Source organism: Phaethon aethereus (assembly GCF_964289735.1).
Source record: "Phaethon aethereus genome assembly, chromosome: 14".
NCBI classification, from domain to species: Eukaryota; Metazoa; Chordata; class Aves; order Phaethontiformes; family Phaethontidae; genus Phaethon; species Phaethon aethereus.
Genome location: NC_138590.1, coordinates 975,771 through 995,230, shown reverse-complemented (window position 1 = coordinate 995,230; position 19,460 = coordinate 975,771). Strand labels below are relative to the sequence as shown.

Here is a 19,460-nt window from a genome sequence, read left to right as displayed (position 1 = left end):
GTCCCCGCGCGCGCCTGGGCGCTGAGGCGTGGCGCCGCGGCGCGCGAACGGGGCAGTGCGCAGGCGCGGGCCAGCTGCTGTGGCAACGCGGGGGAGCGGCAGTGCGCAGGCGCGGCCCTCGTCGTGCGGCAGTGCGCAGGCGCGGCCGCGGCGCGGCAGCAGTGCGCAGGCGCGGGCCGGCGATGGCGGAGGAGGCGGTGGTGCGGGCGCAGGCCGAGACGGTGCGGCGGCTCAAGCAGGATAAGGCCGATCCCGACGAGGTGCGGCTGGTCCCGCGGGGCTGGGAAGGGGTTAGCGGGGCTTCGGAGTGCGGGGCTGGGGAGGAGGGGGCTCGGGGCTTGCTTCGAATGGGGTGTTGGGGGAGGACCATCCCAGCGGGATGCTGGGAGACTGGTGTGACTGGGAGTAGGGGGAGGGGGCTGCGGAGAGGGGGCTGGGGCATTGGGGGGGCTGGGGTCGGGGAGAGGGGCTTGGGGGGAACTGGTGGTGCTGGGCTGGAGAGAGGGCTGCTGAGGTGATTGGGGTGTGGCTGGGGCTGCTGGGCTTGGAGGGTGTTGTGGGGAACGGGGAGTACTGGTGTAGGTGGTGCTGGGCTAGGGGTGGTGGCACTGGGAAGAGCAGTCTTGGGGACAATGGGAGTACTGGGACAGCGCTGGAGAGTGGAGGGGCCGATATGCCTGGGGGACTGGGAGCAGGAACTGGTGACACTGGTGTTGGGCTGGAGAGAAGGATGCTTGGGGTGTTAGAATTGGAGGAGCGTGCTGGAGACTGCTGATGCTGGGATGCATGTAGCAGGAGCTGGTGATGCTGGGCATGGAGGTGGTAGGACTGGAGGTATGGGGACTTGGGGAAGGCAGGTGTTGAGGGTAATGGAGGTTGTGGGAGTTAGAGAATGTGGGGGTGTTGGGGGTGCTGTGATTGGGATGCTTGTAGCAGAAGTGGGGAGTACTGGAGATGAGCAGGGAGTGCCCCTCTGGTTGCTCTAGGAGACTGGGAATAGTGGATGTATTGAGGTTGTGGAGGCTGGGTGTACTGGGAATGCTGACGCTGAAGGTATTGGCGAAGGCCTGTGGGCTGGGCCTGGCAGGTAGGCTTACCCCCAGCTCCCTTGTTGTTCCCTCCCCAGATTGCGAAGGAGGTGGCAAAACTGCTGGAGATGAAGGCACAGCTGGGAGGAGATGAGGGGAAACACAAATTTGTGCTCAAGACCCCAAAGGTAACTTGCCCCAGCACACGCACTCGCATGCCTCTCTGTATGCACGACCTACTCCCACACGCACACACACAGCATCCCTCCACGCCCCTGTACGTGCAAAATCTCAGCGCAGACTTGCCTGTCTTTGTTCTCGTTTCTGTTTTCCTTTTTGCTTTTAGCAGCAGGGGAGAAGTGAAAACATCTTTCACAGCATCCAACCCACATACCGTACTAACTTAAAGACTTTCTGGTGCTTCTGTGATAATCCAACCACTAACTGGTGGTCAGGAAATTAAATTCCTTTTTGCTCAAGCTTTATCGTAGCAGTCCAGTATAGAGCTCTCGTACATGCTCAATTGCACAATTTGAAGTAAAGTCATGATTTGCATTGCCCTGATGAGTTTAGGGGTAGGAGTAGTAGTAGTTTAATGCTACAGCTTTTGTAGTACTGACCTCACTAGTACCTGCAGACATTGTCTCTCACAAACCAATGATCCCCAAGCAGGTCCTGTTCCATGTTAATCTGGACAGAGCTTCTGGTAGGTTGGGTGAGCATGGGGTGCTGCGAAGTGCAGCTCTGCTGGTGCGAGGCACGTTGTGGGGGAACTGCAAAGTGTAAGTCAGCCAAAGAAACCCAGATGTCTGGCAGTGTTCTGCCAGACATTCTGCCAGGAATGTTCAGCGCATGTTGAAATGTGGGGAGCAAGAAAGGTCTCATGGCTTTTGGTCTTGCCTTAGTCTGTGGGGGTGGGTAATCCCATTTACTGAGCAGGTCTGGCTAGCTACTGATGTTTCTGTGTCCTCCTGCAGAAGGACCCTTCCTCCTGGGGTATCTTTTCTCAGGGGCCTGGAGACTCAATAGTGTCTAAAATGCAATTTATGCTGAAATTTTTTGTGATGTGAATGTTTCAGCACTAGCAGCTGACCAGAGACCAACTGAGACAGTTATGAATGTTGCTCATGACGAAACAGGTTATGCTAATGCCACTGACTTAGGAAATGCCTCAAAACCGCCTTCCTTGTCCATTTCCTTTATCATATGTTTTGGTAAATGTAACTGTGGCGTGAGAACTGGAAAGTGGGAGCGTATTTCACTGTTTAAAGATGCAGAGAGAGGATTTTGCAGCTCTATGAGTGCCAGGGAAACACAGCTTGGGTGTCCAGCCTGTCTCAGCCACGTCAGTGTACTGCGGAAAGCTGCTTTTTGCTGTGCGACCTGCAGGTGGGGTGTTACCAAGTGCCTGCTCTCTCTGCTTCCTCCTGCCTAACTGCCAGTCCCTAGAAAATGGAAGTGGGAGGTCTAGTTAATTAACTGATTTATGTGTTGCCAAGAGCCTAAATGCGGTCATCGAAATAATTCGGTGACTCAACAGTGAAAATATTAAAAGGGAGCACACCCCAGTGAACAGTAGATGGGCACTTCACAGGTATCGCACTTTGAAAAGATGATTTCTTTCTATGTGTGTTTGGAAATTGTAGAGCTGCTGGCTGTTCCACAGCTTCGAAGTGTGCCTGTCCTCTGATTCCACCTCTCAGGGTGGCTTGTTGTGCAGGAGTCTGGCTAATACGTCTGAATCGGAGCTGTGGACAGATCCTAGCTGCACTGTCACGTTCAAAAGCGCTGAACTCTCTGACTGTTGGATCTGTGTTAGATCCTTTTCTTGCATTGTGAAACTCCTCACTTAGATTTAGCTCTGCTGACCATGGTAGATCATGTCTGAGCTGTGTCCTGGTGTTTTCCTGGGTTTTTTTGCTGCTGCTTTTTACCACCTCTCCTGATACCTGGTGTCTGGACCTGATCTCTCTGGTTTTGTTAGCAGTATGGTAACGTCTTCACATTGCCTCTCACGTCTGCCTCCACTGCATGCCTCTAACCCAATGTCTCTTCTGCTCTTTTCCTTACCTCACCCCAGGGCACACGGGACTACAGCCCCAAGCAAATGGCCATTCGTGAGAGAGTCTTCAATGCGATCATCACCTGTTTCAAGCGCCATGGAGCAGAAGTCATTGATACGCCAGTGTTCGAGCTGAAGGTGAGTGAAGACACAGAAAGTTGGCTGAGCTGATGAGGATTCTGCAGTTGAAAGCTTGTGATGTGTTGAGGGCTGAGTTTTCTTCTTCCACCTCCTAGGTGTCCCTTCTTTCTTTCCTTGTTTTCTGTGTGCTCTAGGGCTGATCCCCTGTCACTGAAGATGCTGTTTTTTGGTGTGTCCTTTTGTTGTAGGAGACGCTGACAGGGAAATATGGTGAAGACTCAAAGCTCATCTACGATCTGAAAGATCAAGGAGGAGAGCTGCTGTCCCTGCGCTACGACCTGACAGTATCCTGCCACAGCCAGTGCTGAGAGGTCTTGTCACCTTCACTGCCCTCCTTTGGGGGCAGTGCTGTCCAGAGGGCAAGGGAGGAGGAGGGAGCACAGTGTCTTCGCCCTGTCTCCATACCGACAGGGAGAGCATGAGCAGGCGGTGTGGCTCAGTGGGTGCAGAACCGTTGCTCAGTAATTTACTGTACACTGCTTCTGTTCAGCAAAGTAACACTTGTACGTGGAGGTAAGGCAGATCTGTACTGAGTGGGGTTTCTCCTACAGCAGGGTACCCAGACTAGGCTGCTGCTGTACACAGGCCACATGGAACTGAGGTGCAACCTAAGGTGGCACTGGGAGATGCCTGTAGGGACAAGTAATGGCAGCATGTGTGGGCTGTGTCTTGGACAGTTGTGGAGATCTTGGGGAGCTGTGGCAAGTCCAGCTGTCTCTTAGCAGTTGCTTTGCCCCACGGGTGTGTGCCACACTGTGCTGCATGTTGGGGAGATAGCGAGGACCCAGCACTGCCTGTGACTGATAACTGGGGTGATCCCTCCCCATTCCCATCCTTAACCCTACCATTTCAGGTGCCCTTCGCTCGCTATTTGGCAATGAACAAGATCACCAACATTAAGCGCTACCACATTGCTAAGGTGTACAGGCGGGACAACCCGGCCATGACCAGGGGCCGCTACAGGGAGTTCTACCAGTGTGTGAGTTTGGCCATTGACGGGGACGCTGCTGAGTGAGGCTGTAGGCTGGGCAGCACTTGTGGGGACGTAGCACCATAAAAATGTAGGACCAAAGACTGTGTTACCTTGCAGTGGCCTTCCCTGTGGCTGTGGAAAGCTCAGGAGGATCCACGGATCTTCTTGTTAGTGTGCCCTTATTATGGGTGTGAAAAACAGCTTGAGAGTGAGGATGAGGGCAGTGACACAGGGTGCTGATGTATCAGGGAACTTTGCAATACAGCCCCCAGGTGCCCCAGGTATCTGGCCTGCTTTGCACTGTGGAGGGCAGCTCCTTGCTCCATCCCACAGTGCTTGCCAGCCTGGTGGATGGGGAGAATTTCCTTCTGATCCCAAATCTGGCAACAGTTGAACTCCTGGGTGTGTTAGCAGGACACATGAACCAGGCGAGCAAGTGACTCAGCCATTGCATATGCTACTTGTGTCCCGTGCTTAGTCAATCTTTATTTTAAAGGAAGGGAAAAACCCAGAGGCCAAATTATAGAACAGGTAAGACAAATTTCCTTTGAGGCTTTCTCAGATGAGTGTGGTAGCCCCAAGGAATGGCTTTCTTCCACTGTACTAACACAGTCCCCAGGGCCTCATATTGCAAACAGATTTCTGTTTGATAATATCCCCGTTTCATACAACCCCTGTGGATACCTTCCAGCTCCAGCATGGTGAATTCCCATTTCCAGACAACCTGGGGTCTTTTCCTACTGTCTGATCTGAAAGACTGTTCCAAGAACTCACTCCTAGGATAGCTGGAAATAGTCTTCTAATATCCAGGCTAAACTTACTTCTGTCTGATAGTTTACTTCTTGTGCCAGTGCAGCTCTTTAAATGGTAGCTGTCATCCCTTGATATGGATTCTTCCCCTTTTCCAGATAAATATTTGGGAGATGTTTAGAGAAATCTTCCCCTCCTTAGGCCACGTAAATCAAGCTCTGTTACCTTCTCTCCCTGGAGATGCTTTGCTGCTTTGCTCAGCCTAGTAGCTTTTTCTGCATCTTTTCTTAAATAAAATTCATCAGCCCTTGGTTGGGTTTTTTTTTTCAGTGAGATTTCACCTGTGCCACATACAGTGGTAGCAGCACTTTCCTGACTTGCTGGAGTGGATTACACCTTGCCCAACTTCCATGGGGATTGCATCAGCCTTTCTTGCACTCAGCTGATCAGGGATCCTTCCTCCTACATTGCCCCAATTTATTTTGAAAGCTTGGTGAAGCCATGTTTAAATCTATCCACTTAATTAAAATTATTCTTGTACTCAAAATCTCGTTGAAGACTATGCATTTGGGCATTCATAAATAGAAGTCGAATAAGAGGTCTCTTGTTGTTTCTGTGTTTTATTTCTCTCTGAACATTGATGTTGTCTTTGCTGTTTTCCAGTCATGGGCAAAATATCACAGCCTGTTAAAACATCTTGCTGTTGGGCTTTAGTTCTGTGTGCTAGTTCATCTGGTAATCTCTGGTGGAGACAACTCAGACTTTCTGATTTCTTTTTCTGTCTTGAAACTTTGGTTTTGCCTCAGTTGAGGTTGCTTCTCTTGTCTTCTTCTGTGATCATTAACTTGATTGGCATGTGTATTAAAAAAAGAACATCCTAAAAATCAAGGTGAAGCATTTGGTATTTAGGTCATATCAAATAATAAGTAGTTTTTTCCTCCCCTTCCTGATTCCTTTGTTCTATTTATTTATTGCTGACGATTGCTCTGCTGTCTCCTTTTCGTTGTTTTTCAAGGATCTCTGTTTCAAAGTGTATGACACAGTAAACTGCCATGTCAGAGGCAGGGAGCAGGTCACACACCTCCAGAAGCAGAAAGCAGGGAGAAGCAGAAAGGCTTCTCGCAAACTGCACTGGGCACGACACAGTATACAAACTCTTTGCAATGCAGTGGACACGAAAGCACTGCTGCCTTTGATGAAGGAGGGTCATAACCCACATCCTGTCCATTCTGGATCCTATTGGCGAGGGCTAGTGCTCCCTTCTGTCCCATTTCTGTGGCTTTTTGTAAACAAACTGCTGTTAACAGCAGAGTTGAAGCTGTATTGCTGCAGCCAGGCCGGTGGTGTGGAATTGCTTTACTGCCTTTTCCTGTGTCTCAGGATTTTGACATTGCTGGACAGTTCGACCCGATGATTCCTGATGCCGAGTGCCTGAAGATTGTGCACGAGATCCTGAGTGACCTGCAGCTTGGGGACTTTCTCATTAAGGTGAGACTGGGCGGGTTTCTCTGTGCCATGGTGGGAAGCTGTGGTGGTTGTTCCTGTGGTTTTACGCCGCAGCATCTGTTCCTGCTCTAATGCCCACTAAGGTCTAATCCAGAAGTTCATCCTGCCTCTCTGACTTCTCATGGTATATGTGCTAAAACGCTGGACCTCAGCTCAGGCTTGCCTTTAGCTGGGAATGCAAGGTTTCCTGAGGCTGCAGTTAGCAGAGTTCTCTCTAGCACTAACCAGAGTTCCCTGCAAAATGTCCAGCAGCCAACTAGCCAGGTGACTCCAATGTTCACTGCCTGCAGTAAAACACAGACTCTGGCCCAGGATCCCTGTCCTTGTCCCAGCTCCCGATGCCACCTTAGTAGGGACATCTGCTCAGTGTGTGTGCTATGTTGTCTGCAGACTCATGCCTTTCCACCAAGGCTGAGGCCTCTTCCAGAAGAAGAGTCATGCCCTACTGCAGGTTGAGCTTCCTATTTGCTTCAAAACACCTTTGTTATCTTGGTGTGGCAGCAAATGGTGCTGGGTGTGCAGGTCAGGCAGGATGGGGAAGTACAGCAGTCAGAGAGCAATGGGTAGGAGTGCCTGATGTGCAGGAGGGATCTCTGAGAGGGACCCAGAACTGGGTCGTTGTTGGGCTCTGCAGGGGAGGTGAGCAGTGCGGGATGGGTGTTGTGCTCCTATGTGCAGCCCCTACTGGGCAGGGGGCAATTACCTGCCCTTGAACCTGTCTGGGGTGAGCTGAAGAGCTGTGTGTAGGAACTGCCTGCCCCGCTACTGTGTGTTTGGGCAGTGGTGAGAGCAGATGCCTTTGTGGATGAGAAGGCACTCCTGCAATAGGGAACAGGAAAATAACCTGCCTGCAGTTATTCTTGTCTCCCATGAGCCACTGTCTGGTTCATGTTGATGCTGGAGGATTACAAACTCCCAAGCAGTCTTTGTTTTTGTCTAATTTAATTGTAGATGTTCTCACTACCCATGGAAATGTTGAATCCAGCTGAGCCTTTGGCCTCAATTACCTACTATTACAGAGCATAATTAAACTGTGGAATTCGCTATACTGTAAAAATATGCAACAATGAATTCACCTCCTTAGTCTGTGGTCTGTCTGTTCCTGAGCTGTTTATGTGTCCACATGAGAGGACTCATAGGCCCTGTTGGTTTTTGTTTGTTGAGTGAAGGTGTCTGTGGCTGTAGAAGGAGAAAGTGATCGCTTTACCCAGGCTTGGTAGGAGTCAGTTGTGCTAGCTGGCCTGCTGTGGGCAGAGAGGCAGCTTAGCTTCCCAGGAATGGGAAAGAGACAGAAATTGCAAATGGTGGAAAATCTTGGCAGATATCTGCTAGTTTCTCTTCCATGCTTAAAACTAGAGAGGCGAGAAATCAGACACAGCTGAAGCATCTGTTTGAGTTCATAGTTAATGACTTGCTCCCTGTCCCCCAGGTGAACGATCGGCGCATCCTTGATGGGATGTTTGCAGTTTGCGGTGTCCCAGACAGCAAGTTCCGAACGATCTGCTCCAGCGTTGACAAACTGGATAAGGTACGGGCTGGAGCCCTGGGCTGCAACTGCCACTGCTGGAGTTTCAGTGAGTCTCTGTCCCTCTGGGCTGCTCTTACCACGGTCTATGAGAACTGGCTGGAAACTGCTGACAAACATCAAGTTGTCCTTGTTCCCCCCTTTCTCTGGAGGGGAGGCACACAGGGCACAACAGTCACATAGGAAAACTGGATCCTATGCTTTCTCCTCCAGTATCCCATGAGGTCCTGACAAATGGAAAGGAGGGAGGGAAAAATGCTCTTCATGTGGGAGATTCAACATCCCAAACCTTAGCCTTCTTAAGGTGCTGCTGTTTATGAACCAGGATCATGAACATTTGTCCCCAGACTGGGCCAGGGCGTTGAAAAGCCTTTTCAAATGCATCAGGTTCAGTCAGGTGGTGTGAAGGGAATCACAGGTGTCTCCTAGAATCGTAGAACAGCCCAGATTGGAAGGGATCTTGAAAGATCATCCAGTCCAATCTTTACTAAAATTTCAGACTTCAGCTGCAAGGTGAGCATGACATAAACGGTAAATCTCTGTGGTAACGCAGGAGTAGAGAAGTACAATCATACGTGATAGTCTGTAATCATAGTCTGTAAGGCAGTAAGTTTGCAGGTGATGGGTCCAAGTTAAATGGAAATCCGCAGGTGAGTAGGCTGCCAGAGTTGTGTTTTCCAGAACCCTATTCATAAATGCTGTCCTGCCAGCTGGTGGTGTTCTTGATTGGCGATGTGATGTCTAGCATCCCTGCTGAGGACACGGGGTCCGCAGCATGTGCATGTTGTTGGCCAGGCTGTTTCAGCATGATCAGGGCACCGCTGGACAGCGTGTGTCTCTGGCTGTTTGTGGGACCCTCAGGAAGTGGTGAGGAGCAGCAGGGAGACAGCAAAGAAAAGTGAGGAGGTCATGTATGGATGAGGTTTCTATATTTTACCTGGAAGTAGAGAAAAGGATTTGGAGTGACAAGGAGTAAAAGATCAGAAACACAGACCTGAAGAATTACCCCAGCAGCACATTCCTGCCTCCTGGGCAAGGGAAGGCTGGTCTGTTTGGTGTTGCACTGCACTGTGTGCTCCCACAGGATGTCTTCACAGTCATTTGTGCCTGCCATCAGTGCGTGTTTTGCTAGGAACAAGGATCCTTGGGGCTGGCCTGTACTGTGCAGCACTCTATTAGGGCGGACACGGTCACAGGGACAACGTGCTCCTCGGTGCCATAATTCTCCTTCCTGGTGCTGTGGGATGGTGGTAGTCCGTCCCATGTCTCCTGGTCACTTTATTCACACCTCTGCTGATCTGGACATGTAGCACAGGTACTTTTATAAAACATGCTGTGTGTAGTCATCACCATTTGTATGGCTTATTCAGGTTTGGCGTGACACAGAACAGCCCCTTCTATGTGCAGCTGCTTCTGTAAGACACAAGGCAGGAGGCACCCAAAGATTTGTGCTTAGCAAGCTGCCTCAAGAACATTGGCTGCTGTGATGATCTCTGAGGGATTTCAGGCCCTTATGCAGCCCTTTGGGAGGAGGGAAAAGTGCCAGTGTAGGTACAGCTTTTTATTTGCAGCTGATTGTCTTGACTGTGGGCCTAGTCAGGTATAAAGATGCTGGAGACCAGTCTATAAATGTGTATACAGTCCTCCACTAATAGCTAAGGAAGAAGAACCTTAAAATGAAGTGACATCTAAAAACTCAGTTTTCTTGGTGCAGGATCCAAAGTAGAATTTAGAGGTGAATTTCTGTGTGTGTTCAGTCTCATGTGGGAGACACTGTCGGCTGGCTGCTTAAAGTGAGTGCTCGTAAACTTCCTGTGAAACCTGTTAAACAAAGCAGCCTTGTATCTCATCTCGTGTATTCACATTGCTTTGTTCAAGGATGAACTGTGTTTTCCGTTGGAGGCCTCATCTGATGGTCAAATGAAGACAACTAGAGGAAGGCTCACTTAAAGTCCTGTTAGTAGTGAGATCTATTGCAAAGTGTAGGGTTTGGGGCTGTGTATGCATGGAAAAGCAATAGGAAGGGAGGATTGGGCTTTTTTAGGATGGGATAATTTCCTTGTTTTCTTACTGAAATGCTGTGATTTATCTCAGTGCAGATGGATGTGGTTAAGACTCTGGTTCTCTCTGACCCCTTGGTCAGTGGGAAAACTGCAGTGTATTCTGCTTACATTGGGTTTTTGCACCACCCAGCCATCTTCTCACACCTTTCCAGGTGGTAGGCATGACCAGCAACACTTTATAGACTGATGTTTATGACTAAGTACCTATCCAGGGAAACCACAGCAGCAAGACATCTCCCAAACTTGGTGCTTTTACAGTACCGGTGTTCGATTCTGGCCAGAAATCAAAACCAAAGTATTTGTCCTAGGGCTTCAAGTTTTTCGTCAGCTTTTGCTGACTGCAGGGTTGGGATACAAAGAGACTGTGCAGAGATACAAGAAATGGAGTTATGACCATGCTCTGAGAGCATTTGATTTTCTGCTTCTCTCATGCACCTCTTAACCACACTGACACTGATGGGGGTTCTACCGTGTAAAGATCCGTTGAGGGCAGATATGTCGGTTCATCTGTATTGGGCAGGACCACCAGAGACCTTCCCCAGGAGAGACCACATCCCTGGAGCAGTGGCTGATGTTGTTCTCTCTGCTCGCAGATGCCATGGGAAGAAGTGAGGACTGAGATGGTAGGAGAGAAGGGGCTCTCTCCCGAGGCTGCGGATCGCATTGGGGAGTATGTCCAGCTGCATGGTGAGCACCGTGGGGTCGAGCCCTTGGCCTTGTTTTTCCAGGCCAGTCAGGCTGGGCCAGCAACAGAGGGGTGCAAAGCACTTAGGCGGCTGGCCGGGCCCATCGTTGTGGGTGCTGCTGCACTGGCAGACCCGAGGCATGGCTTGTTCCCACAGGTGGCCTGGACCTGATTGAGCGGCTTCTCCAGGACCCAAAGCTGTCCCAGAACAAGCTGGCCAAGGAGGGGCTGGGGGACATGAAGCTGCTGTTTGAGTACTTGACGCTGTTTAGCATCACAGGGAAGGTGAGGAGGTGCAGAGGCAGGAGGGGGTGCTGCCCTCGTGGCTGGGCAGCATGGGCCCCCCGAGCGCACCCAGTGATGGGGCTTCCCTTGTGTCCTACAGATCTCTTTCGACCTGAGCCTGGCGCGGGGCCTGGACTATTACACGGGGGTGATCTTTGAGGCTGTGCTGCTGCAGCAGGAGAACGACCATGTGGAGGAGCCCGTCAGCGTTGGGAGTGTGGCTGGAGGCGGTCGCTATGATGGGCTGGTGGGGATGTTTGATCCCAAGGGACGGAAGGTGCCCTGCGTGGGGGTCAGCATTGGGATTGAGCGGATCTTCTCCATCCTAGAGCAGAGAGTGGAGGTAGGTGCCTTAGGTGCTCAGTAAGCATGGAGAAAGAGCAAGGATTTACATCTTCCCCACATACCCCCAGTCCAGCAGATGCTGAAGTCTTTGATGGAGAAGCCAGCCAGGCCTCTACTGTGCTCTGCAGCAGGAGTCAGAAACAGGACATAATCTCCAATTTTCTCTGGCTTGGCAGATGATCTCTGGGGCGCTCCCACTGGAGACAAGGCCCCTCTTTCAGCAGCTTTCAGATGTGGCTTGTTCAGCTCTCACAGCTGGAGGGGGGCACACTAATCCTCAGCAGTACCAGGTACCCAGGTTAGTGTTCCCCACTGTGTTAGTTACCCCTGTGACCCCATGTCCTCTCTGGCAAGGCAGCACTGCTGTGCAAGGCTGCACAGGGAGACAGCAGCCTTGCACGTTTACTCGTCCTGCCCAAGGCACTACAGAGACACAACAGGGATTGGATGTCCTGGGGCAGGGAGCGCAGTGCCTCTGTGGGCTTCCCAGATGCCTTTTTCCTATCCCCTCCTCAGAGTTGCTGTACCAATCAATGGGTGTTAAATAGGCCTTTGTAGGTCCCAAAACACTGCCATGCATTTCCCTCTCCCAGAGCCCTGTTGTGGGGAGTTCTCACTTGGCAGCCAGACACAGCTGGGTTTTCTAAGTGTAAACTGAATTCTTCCCCCACCACCTTCAGTCCTAGACAGATTTGTTCCTCTGCAGGTGACCTTTTAAAGGCTTCTCCCTTCAGCAAAAGCAGCAGCAGGAAAATGCCCCTTTGAGTATCCAGCATCTGCTGCAGGAGCAGGTGGCTTCTGATAGCACTGGAGCATCTCACCTTGCTGCTGTTAATCTAACCTGTAGTTACCAGCTCAGCTGTAGAGCAGGCAGCTGCCTCTGTCCAGTTTCTACCAGAGTTGCTGTTCAGAGCATGTCTCTAGGAGGCCGTTGGGCGTGGAGGAAGAGTCTCTAGGCAGAAGCTGGCAGGGAAATTTCTCATTCTCAGCACATCCTCCAGTCTGTACGTGCCTGCAGCGCAGGAGGGAGGGTCTGTTAAGGCCCCCATCATGGAACAACCGCAGAAGATGAGATTCTGCTCCAGGATGGGGTATGTGGGGCCTGCCTGACTCTCCTGAGTTTATGCTGCTCATCCCACTGAGCCTGATCCTCTTCACCTCCCATCCTGCTCATAGGGTCTCAGATATCTCTGTATGTCCATGGAATCTTTTGAGTCTTGTCCCCTCTCTAGGCTTCTGAGGAAAAGATCAGGACAACAGAGACACAGGTGCTGGTGGCCTCTGCCCAAAAGAAGCTCCTTGAAGAGCGGCTGAAGCTCATCTCTGAGTTGTGGGATGCTGGAATCAAGGTATGACCGGGTTGATGGCAAAGTCAGGAGCTGCCTGGTCCACTCTCTGTGCCAGGAATGGACCAGATCTGGCTTTGCTTTGGGAGGAAGGAGTCATAGAGAGAAGATGGGCAGCAGATTGCCTTCCTTAATGGAGCCTGTCTCTTCTCAGTGTTCTGCATCGGATGTTCTCCAGGAGGGGCTGGGCAGCATGACTTGGTTAGCCTTATAACACTGCAGGGGCTGCTCTGTGTCTGTTATCTCAGGACAGATTCCCAAAGCTGGCAATGCTCCAGCCCCTGCTCTGTGGCAGCTGGGATACCCATGCTGCTTCCAACAAAAAGCAAAAAAACCCAGAGAGCCTTACAAGGGGAAACTGGGGCCAGGGAGGAGCCTGGGCTGTTTTCTGCAGGCTGAAGGCAAAGCTGTGTGGCAGGGCCCTGCTCCCTGCCTGCTGCAGGCAGACTCCCTTGATGGCTGAGTGGAGGAGAATGCCTGGGTGTCCTGCTGGGCTCCTGACCCTGTAGGGACACCACAGGTGTCAGCCCTGGTCTGATCTGGACTAGAGCTAATGACCTGGTGCCTTCCCAGGATAAGCAGTGTCTTGTGAGTACCTTTGGGCTGTGTTGTGTTACTCGTTAGCTGTAATGCACAACCTTCTCCATTAGCCCATCTTCTTGCCCACCACACACCCCCACGCTCACCAGATGGCAATTAGCAGGCTGGCCCAGCAATGCCTGGTTGAGGGGGTGCAGAGAGAGACAGGCCAGTGCTGATGATGGTGGTGTGCTCTGGTTCTCTTCCAGGCAGAAGTGCTGTACAAGAAAAATCCTAAGCTGCTGAGTCAGCTGCAGTACTGCGAGGAAACGGGCATCCCTCTTGTTGCTATTGTGGGTGAGCAGGAGCTCAAGGATGGAGTCGTCAAGCTGCGGGTTGTGGCAACCAGGGAGGAGGTGAGGCCTGTGGTAGCCTAGCATGAGGGGGATGGCTACTTGACCCTTCATCCCAGCTCAGGCTAGCCCTCCAAGACCCATTTGTACCCTGCTCTGCAGCAGTGCTGTCAGGTTGTACATGGCAAGGTGGCTTTGCTGGCCCACATTTTGAGTGTAGTGCCCAAAAGGGAGATCAGAGGAGTAAGGCACTTCCACCTTATGTGAAAAGCCTCCAAGGCTTAACAAAGCTGGTTATGCAGAAGGCGCGGTGAAGGGAAGGCTCTCCACATGCAGTAGGCAGGCAGAGGGGCGCGAGCCAGGGCTCTCAGACCGGAGGTGAGGATTGTGGACTGACGGCAGTGGCCCTGTGGGTGCACTTTTGGAGATTCGGTGAGACAACTTTCCTCAGTCCCTCTTGACTTGCTGTGGAGCATGTACCCTGGTGTCAGTTTGACACCAAGCCCCCTATAACAGGCTCTCAGAATTTCATACATTGGCTTCCTCATTAGAGCTTTCCAAGCAGTAGTCTCTCCAGGGACTTCTGTAACACCTCACATTCCAGTTCCTCACCCCATGCAGTTTCCTGGAGCCAGGTCTCCAGGTCTGCGGAGTTTCCCATCATGCAGCCTCCTTGAACTCCCAGCTATTCCTCAGTTCAGGAGCCTGGAACATGGGGGGGCGATTCGGTGGGCTGTATGGCTGCTCACACTTTCAGTCTGGGGCATGGGACCATCGCTGCAGGTCCTGGAGGTGCCCTCTTGGAATGAGTGGGACCAGTGCTGATCTATGCATGGGTCTTGGCTTTGGAACCAGTACGAAAGAGTGGGAAGAACATCACTCCTGCTATCGTGGGGCAGGAGAGGGCTTGGCAGGGTTGCAGGCAGGTGCTTGCTCTCACAGGTTGAGCTCTGCATGTGCTGCAGCCTGCTCGATCCCTGTAGTGGACTAGTGACAGCACCACAGTGTGATCTCCCCTGACCCAGGGCCACGCATGTGGTGCAGGCCATCCCTCTGGGACCAGAGAAGGTAACAATAAGTCAAGCTACTTGTTGTATTGAAATAACTTTGTCCTCCCCTGTGTAGGTCAACGTTCGCAGGGAGAGCCTGGTTGAGGAGATCAGGATGCGAACAAGCCGGCCTTAAATCCCTTCTGGACATGTCTACTCGTTTGTTGGATTCTGGCTGACAGATTTCGTCCTGTAAATGCCTTCGCCAGGCCACGTAGCAGCAGGTGTGGGGTCGGGGGGACCTTTGAAAGCTGTATTTATTCTTGTCTCGTACTCTCCCTTTGCTGGTGGGAGCAGAGAGGCTGCACCGACTCCTACGACATGCCCTGGACTTCCACTATGTTGCTGGGAAGACGTTTTGCAAGTGGCTCTGGCAAGTGCCGGTGTCACTGCAGTGATGCTTGGAGCCCCGTGCTGCCAGCAGGCCCCGGGGTCCTGGTGGCAGCTTCTTGCTCCTGTCCCTTTGAATAAAAGTCTTGCCCTGTCTCTCTGCTCTGGCTGCAGGGAGGTGACCTTAACCCAAGCAAAATGTAAAGGCGCTGCTTCCAGAAACAGAATAAATCTGTCTGTCCCACTCTGTGACTCCTGCCCCTGCTTCCCCCTGGGGGCAGGGCTTTCCTTACCTGCCTCGCTGGGCGAGGGCTGGTTTTTAAATGTCCCTGCGGACGTTTCTTCAGCTGCGATGCTCCCTCCTTGCCCCCCGGCTCTGACCGGTGCTGCCACCCACTGCGCCATGTGCAGAGCGAAGCCCCCACCAGCCCCGCCGCAGCTTCCCGAGCAGCCACGCCTGGGCTCCCCAGCCACGGGGGAAGGGGGTCCTGCGGGTGCCCTGGGCCACTCTCCGTCCCCAGCTCCCCTCGCTGCTGACCCAGCTTCGTGCCCCAGCCCCTTTTTCAAAACAGGTAGTTTTTTTTAAATAAGTCCCACCTGGCTTCCTCGCGTGGCCAGGCCGCGGAGGGGGGTGGGGGGGCTCCCCCGTCCCGCCCGGGGCGGAGCAGCCGCGGGGCGGTGGGCGGAGCGGCGGCGCTGGAACCTTCCAGAGCCCGGCCAGGGCGGCGAGGAGCGGCGGCGGCGATGGAGGCGGAGGTGGGCGCGCTCGGGGGCGGCTCGGGGCGCACGGCACTGCCGGGGGCGGGGGGAGGACCCGGGCCGGGGCCGGAGCCCCCGGGACCCGTCGCGGGCGGACGGCTCCCGTCCCACGCGGTGAGCTGGGGCTGGAGGTCCGGTGTCCCGTGGAGCCTGGGGGGTGATGATGGGCCCCGTTAGCGCCTAATCGGCGGGGGCTGCGGGCCCTGCAGGGCCTCGCTGGGGAAGAGCCGGGTCCTGCCTGTCCTGAGAGCCCAGGCACCCCCACGTACCGGCGGGCAAGGGACCTAGCCCTGGGCGCTGCAGAGCCATGGCAGGAGCTTTGTGGTGTGCGGGGCTGGTCTTTCTGCGCCCCTTCAGCAGATATATCCTCTGTATGGGTCCCCACCTTCATCCAGAGGTGTTTTTTGGTCTTCAGGAAAGGTGAAATCCCGTGGAGGTAGAAAAGTGCTAGCACCTGGAGATGCTGAAGGTGAAGGTGCAGCCAGACTGCATTTTAGCCTGAGCTAGGGTTAATCCCACTTAGCATGCAGTTTCAGAGGCTCTAATGAGACTTTGCAGTACTTAACTGAGCTAAAACCTGATGATGCTGCTAAATGGATGGTGTCTCCAGACCCTCCTTGATGTGCCCAGAAGCCTGAGGAGATACTGGTAGAAGAGATTCGTCTGTCTTGGGGTCTCAGCCTGCCTGGGATCTCAGGCAATGGGTCACCTTGGCTCTGTGCTGCAGGGCCAACCAGCTGCCTGTGTCTTGGCTTTCAAAACTGTTGGAGTTTAGCCCCAGCTGGCAACTAAGCACTACACAGCTGCTTGCTCACCCCCTCTGCCACGGTGTGATGGGGGAGAGACTTGGAAAAATATCACTCACGGGTTGAGATAAAAACACTTCAGTAGGACAGCAAAGAAAGAGAATAATATTACTGATAAAACAATATGTAAAAACAAGTGATCCACAATGCAGTAATTGCTCACCATATGGATAGCCCATCCTCAAGTAGCGATTCCTGCCCCCCGGCCAACTCCAGTTTATGTACTGAGCGTGATGTTATCTGATAGGGAATATCCCTCTGGCCAGCCTGGGTCAGTGTCCTGGCTGTGCCCCTTCCCAGCTTCTTGTGCACCTCTGCGCTGGCAGAGCACGGGGAGCTGAAAATTCCTTGACTGAGTATAAGCAACTACTTAGCAACAGCTGAGAACATCAGTGTGTTATCAGCGTTATTCTCATACTAAATCCAAAACACAGCACTATGTCAGCTATTGGGAAGAAAATTATTCCAGCCAAAACCAGGACAAAAGCCCTTGCAGGCATCCATAGAGGACCTGTTGGTGTCCTTGTGTTCTACCAGAGTTGTTGGACTTAGTCATGTGGAGCAATCTAGGAGCAGGGTAGGGGTAGTCCTTTAGATGTGTAGTGTTGGGAGGCTCCTCAGGTTTCCTGAGGACATGAGGGGTTCAGCATTTGCTCCTCCACGTGCTCGCTGGTGCTGGGCCTTGCGGTTGCTTCATGGGGTTGGAATGCTCCCAGTTGGGAGGCTGGAAACTCTTTGCCCAGACAAACACCAACATCATCTCCCTCCTCAGATGTGGACCAACAGTATCAACCAGGCCAATAAGATGGCCCTGCTCGCCTGGACAAAAGAAACTGGCATTGAGCTGGTGCAGATCAATGGGCAGAGGCGATACGGTGGCCCCCCGCCAGGTATGTGAGAAGGGTGGCTCAGCGCTGTGGTGCCCTGCGAGCATGGCACGCAGGGTGCCCGGTGGGCACGGAGGCGAGGTGGGTCTCAGCCACATGCACCGTGTCGCTGTCTGCCTGCAGGCTGGGTGGGCGACCCTCCGCCGGCTGGCACAGAGGTGTTCATCGGGAAGCTGCCGCAGGACATGTACGAGAACGCGCTGATCCCGCTCTTCCAGAGCGTGGGCAAGCTCTATGAGTTTCGTCTCATGATGACCTTCAGCGGGCTCAACCGGGGCTTTGCCTATGCCAAGTACAGCAACCGGTGCAGCGCCAAGGACGCCATTGCTGCCTTCAACAACTTCGAGGTGCGGGAGGGCTGTGCCATTGTGGTGTGCAAGAGCACCGAGAAGTGTGAGCTGAGCGTGGATGGCCTGGCTGCCTCAGTGAGCCGGCGGGAGCTGGAGGCCGTGCTGCGGCGAGTGACGGAGGGCGTCCTCAGTGTCACCCTGTATGCCAGCCCCTGCCAGAAATGGGCCCAGCTCGCTGTGCTGAAATACAGCTCGCACCAAGCTGCTGCCATGGCCAAGAAAACCCTGATGGAAGGTAAGTGGGAGGCCTGGGCGCTGTGGGATGCTGCTTGGGCTAGTCTTCCCGGTGTCTCTAAGCAAGGACTGATCCCATCTCCAGGCTCAGCTGCGGCATCACTTCAGCTTTGAGACATCCTTTATTCTCAACCTGTGTCCCCCGGGAGGCCAGCTCTCCTCAGTAGGGCTGATCCCTGGCAGACTTCATGCAGACCTAGTGGTGGTGGGGTAAAGGGCTGCTGGAGGTCTTCAGTCAGATGTCTGCTCGGAGCGGGAGCATCACTAGTAGCAGTCCAGGGCGTCCAGAGGTTTGGCCAAGTTATTAAACCCTCCTGACGGAGATGCCCTGCCCCTCTGCCCCATCCCATGATTGCACTGCTTCTGATGGGACACCGTTTCCTGACATCCAGCTGGAACCTCCGAAGTCCTGATTTGTACCTGTTTCTACCCCAGCTGAGAAGCATCTGGCTTTGATGTCTTTGCACCTGTCCCTAAAGGCAGGCTGCCCTTAAAATCCCCTGAGCTTTGCAGCCCCAAGCCCAGCTTGGTAGCAAAAGGAGATGGAGAAGCAGCTGCCCAGCGGCTGTGCGGAGGCAGGGGAGAGGCTCCTGTGCAGTTCGTACACTGTGGGTCAGCGCCAGACCACCTGTGGGGTTCACTGCGCCAGATGCTGCGGGACGGGACAGGGTGGGATGGGTGATACTGGAGGGCTGGTGCGTGAGCATCTCCTGCCAGCTGCTGCCGGTCTCTCCTAGGGAACGTGAGGCTTGGTGGGCTGGAGATGAGGGTGGACTGGCTGAACCCTGATCTGAAGCAGAAACTGCAGTTGGGTGAGGAGAAGCCATTTTCCAGGCGGGTGCAAGGGGGCAAGTGCCTGGGGGTCCCCAAGCAGGCACCCCTGTCTCCAGTGCTGCGCAACGCACTGGACCACCTGAATGCCCTGTGCCGGAGGCAGTACCTGGGGACCCCCGTGTTCCTCACCAAGTGCGTCCAGGCAAACCCCAACGGGTGGCTGCGGTTCTGGTGCCGGGTGGTGATCCCAGGGTGCCCTGTGCCCTTCAGTGGGTTCACGTGGGTCCGGCAGGACGGTCCGGGCAGGAGCGGGCATGAAGAGGCGAAGGTTGCAGTGGCGCTGCAGGTTCTCCGGATGCTCGGTGAGTCCTCGCGTGATGTTGGTGCCAACCCTCTGCCTTTCTCAAAGTCTCGGGGAGTGTGGAGCTGTTGGCACTTCTAGTGCGTGGGGGGACCCAGCCTGGCAGGCAGGGCTGAAACACTGTCACCCCCCTTCCCCAGGTGTGACCCTGGTGGCTCAGCTCCGGGTGGGATTCCTGGTTGGAAGCAGAGGACGTAAGGGGATGGGGTTTTGGGGTGCTGCTCCCCGCTGCACCACACGGAGCCCGATGCTTTCCTCTCGGCTGCAGGATGCCCGCTGACATAGGCAGCCGTTCTGTCCGAACCACGAGTTGAACCTCGAGCCGCCAG

At 53.6% G+C, this 19,460-nt stretch overlaps 2 protein-coding genes across 2 annotated transcripts; both read left to right on the top strand.

Moving 5' to 3' along the window:
• Positions 1 to 182: 182 nt before the first annotated feature.
• On the top strand, positions 183 to 14,766 carry HARS1 (histidyl-tRNA synthetase 1; the record flags this gene model as incomplete). The annotated part of the gene is made up of 13 exons (XM_082006112.1): positions 183 to 260; positions 1,127 to 1,216; positions 3,109 to 3,228; positions 3,420 to 3,515; positions 4,085 to 4,210; positions 6,335 to 6,442; positions 7,890 to 7,988; positions 10,642 to 10,735; positions 10,891 to 11,018; positions 11,119 to 11,361; positions 12,596 to 12,712; positions 13,498 to 13,644; positions 14,707 to 14,766. 13 exons carry the CDS (start codon positions 183 to 185, stop codon positions 14,764 to 14,766), a joined length of 1,506 nt encoding a protein of 501 aa, XP_081862238.1.
• Positions 14,767 to 14,951: 185 nt separating this feature from the next.
• DND1 (DND microRNA-mediated repression inhibitor 1) lies at positions 14,952 to 19,396 on the top strand (the record flags this gene model as incomplete). The annotated part of the gene is made up of 5 exons (XM_082006353.1): positions 14,952 to 15,068; positions 15,537 to 15,716; positions 17,298 to 17,415; positions 17,536 to 17,997; positions 18,734 to 19,396. The coding sequence occupies 5 exons, from the start codon at positions 14,952 to 14,954 to the stop codon at positions 19,210 to 19,212; spliced, it is 1,356 nt and encodes a 451-aa protein (XP_081862479.1). The 3' UTR covers positions 19,213 to 19,396.
• Between the last annotated feature and the right edge of the window lie 64 nt (positions 19,397 to 19,460).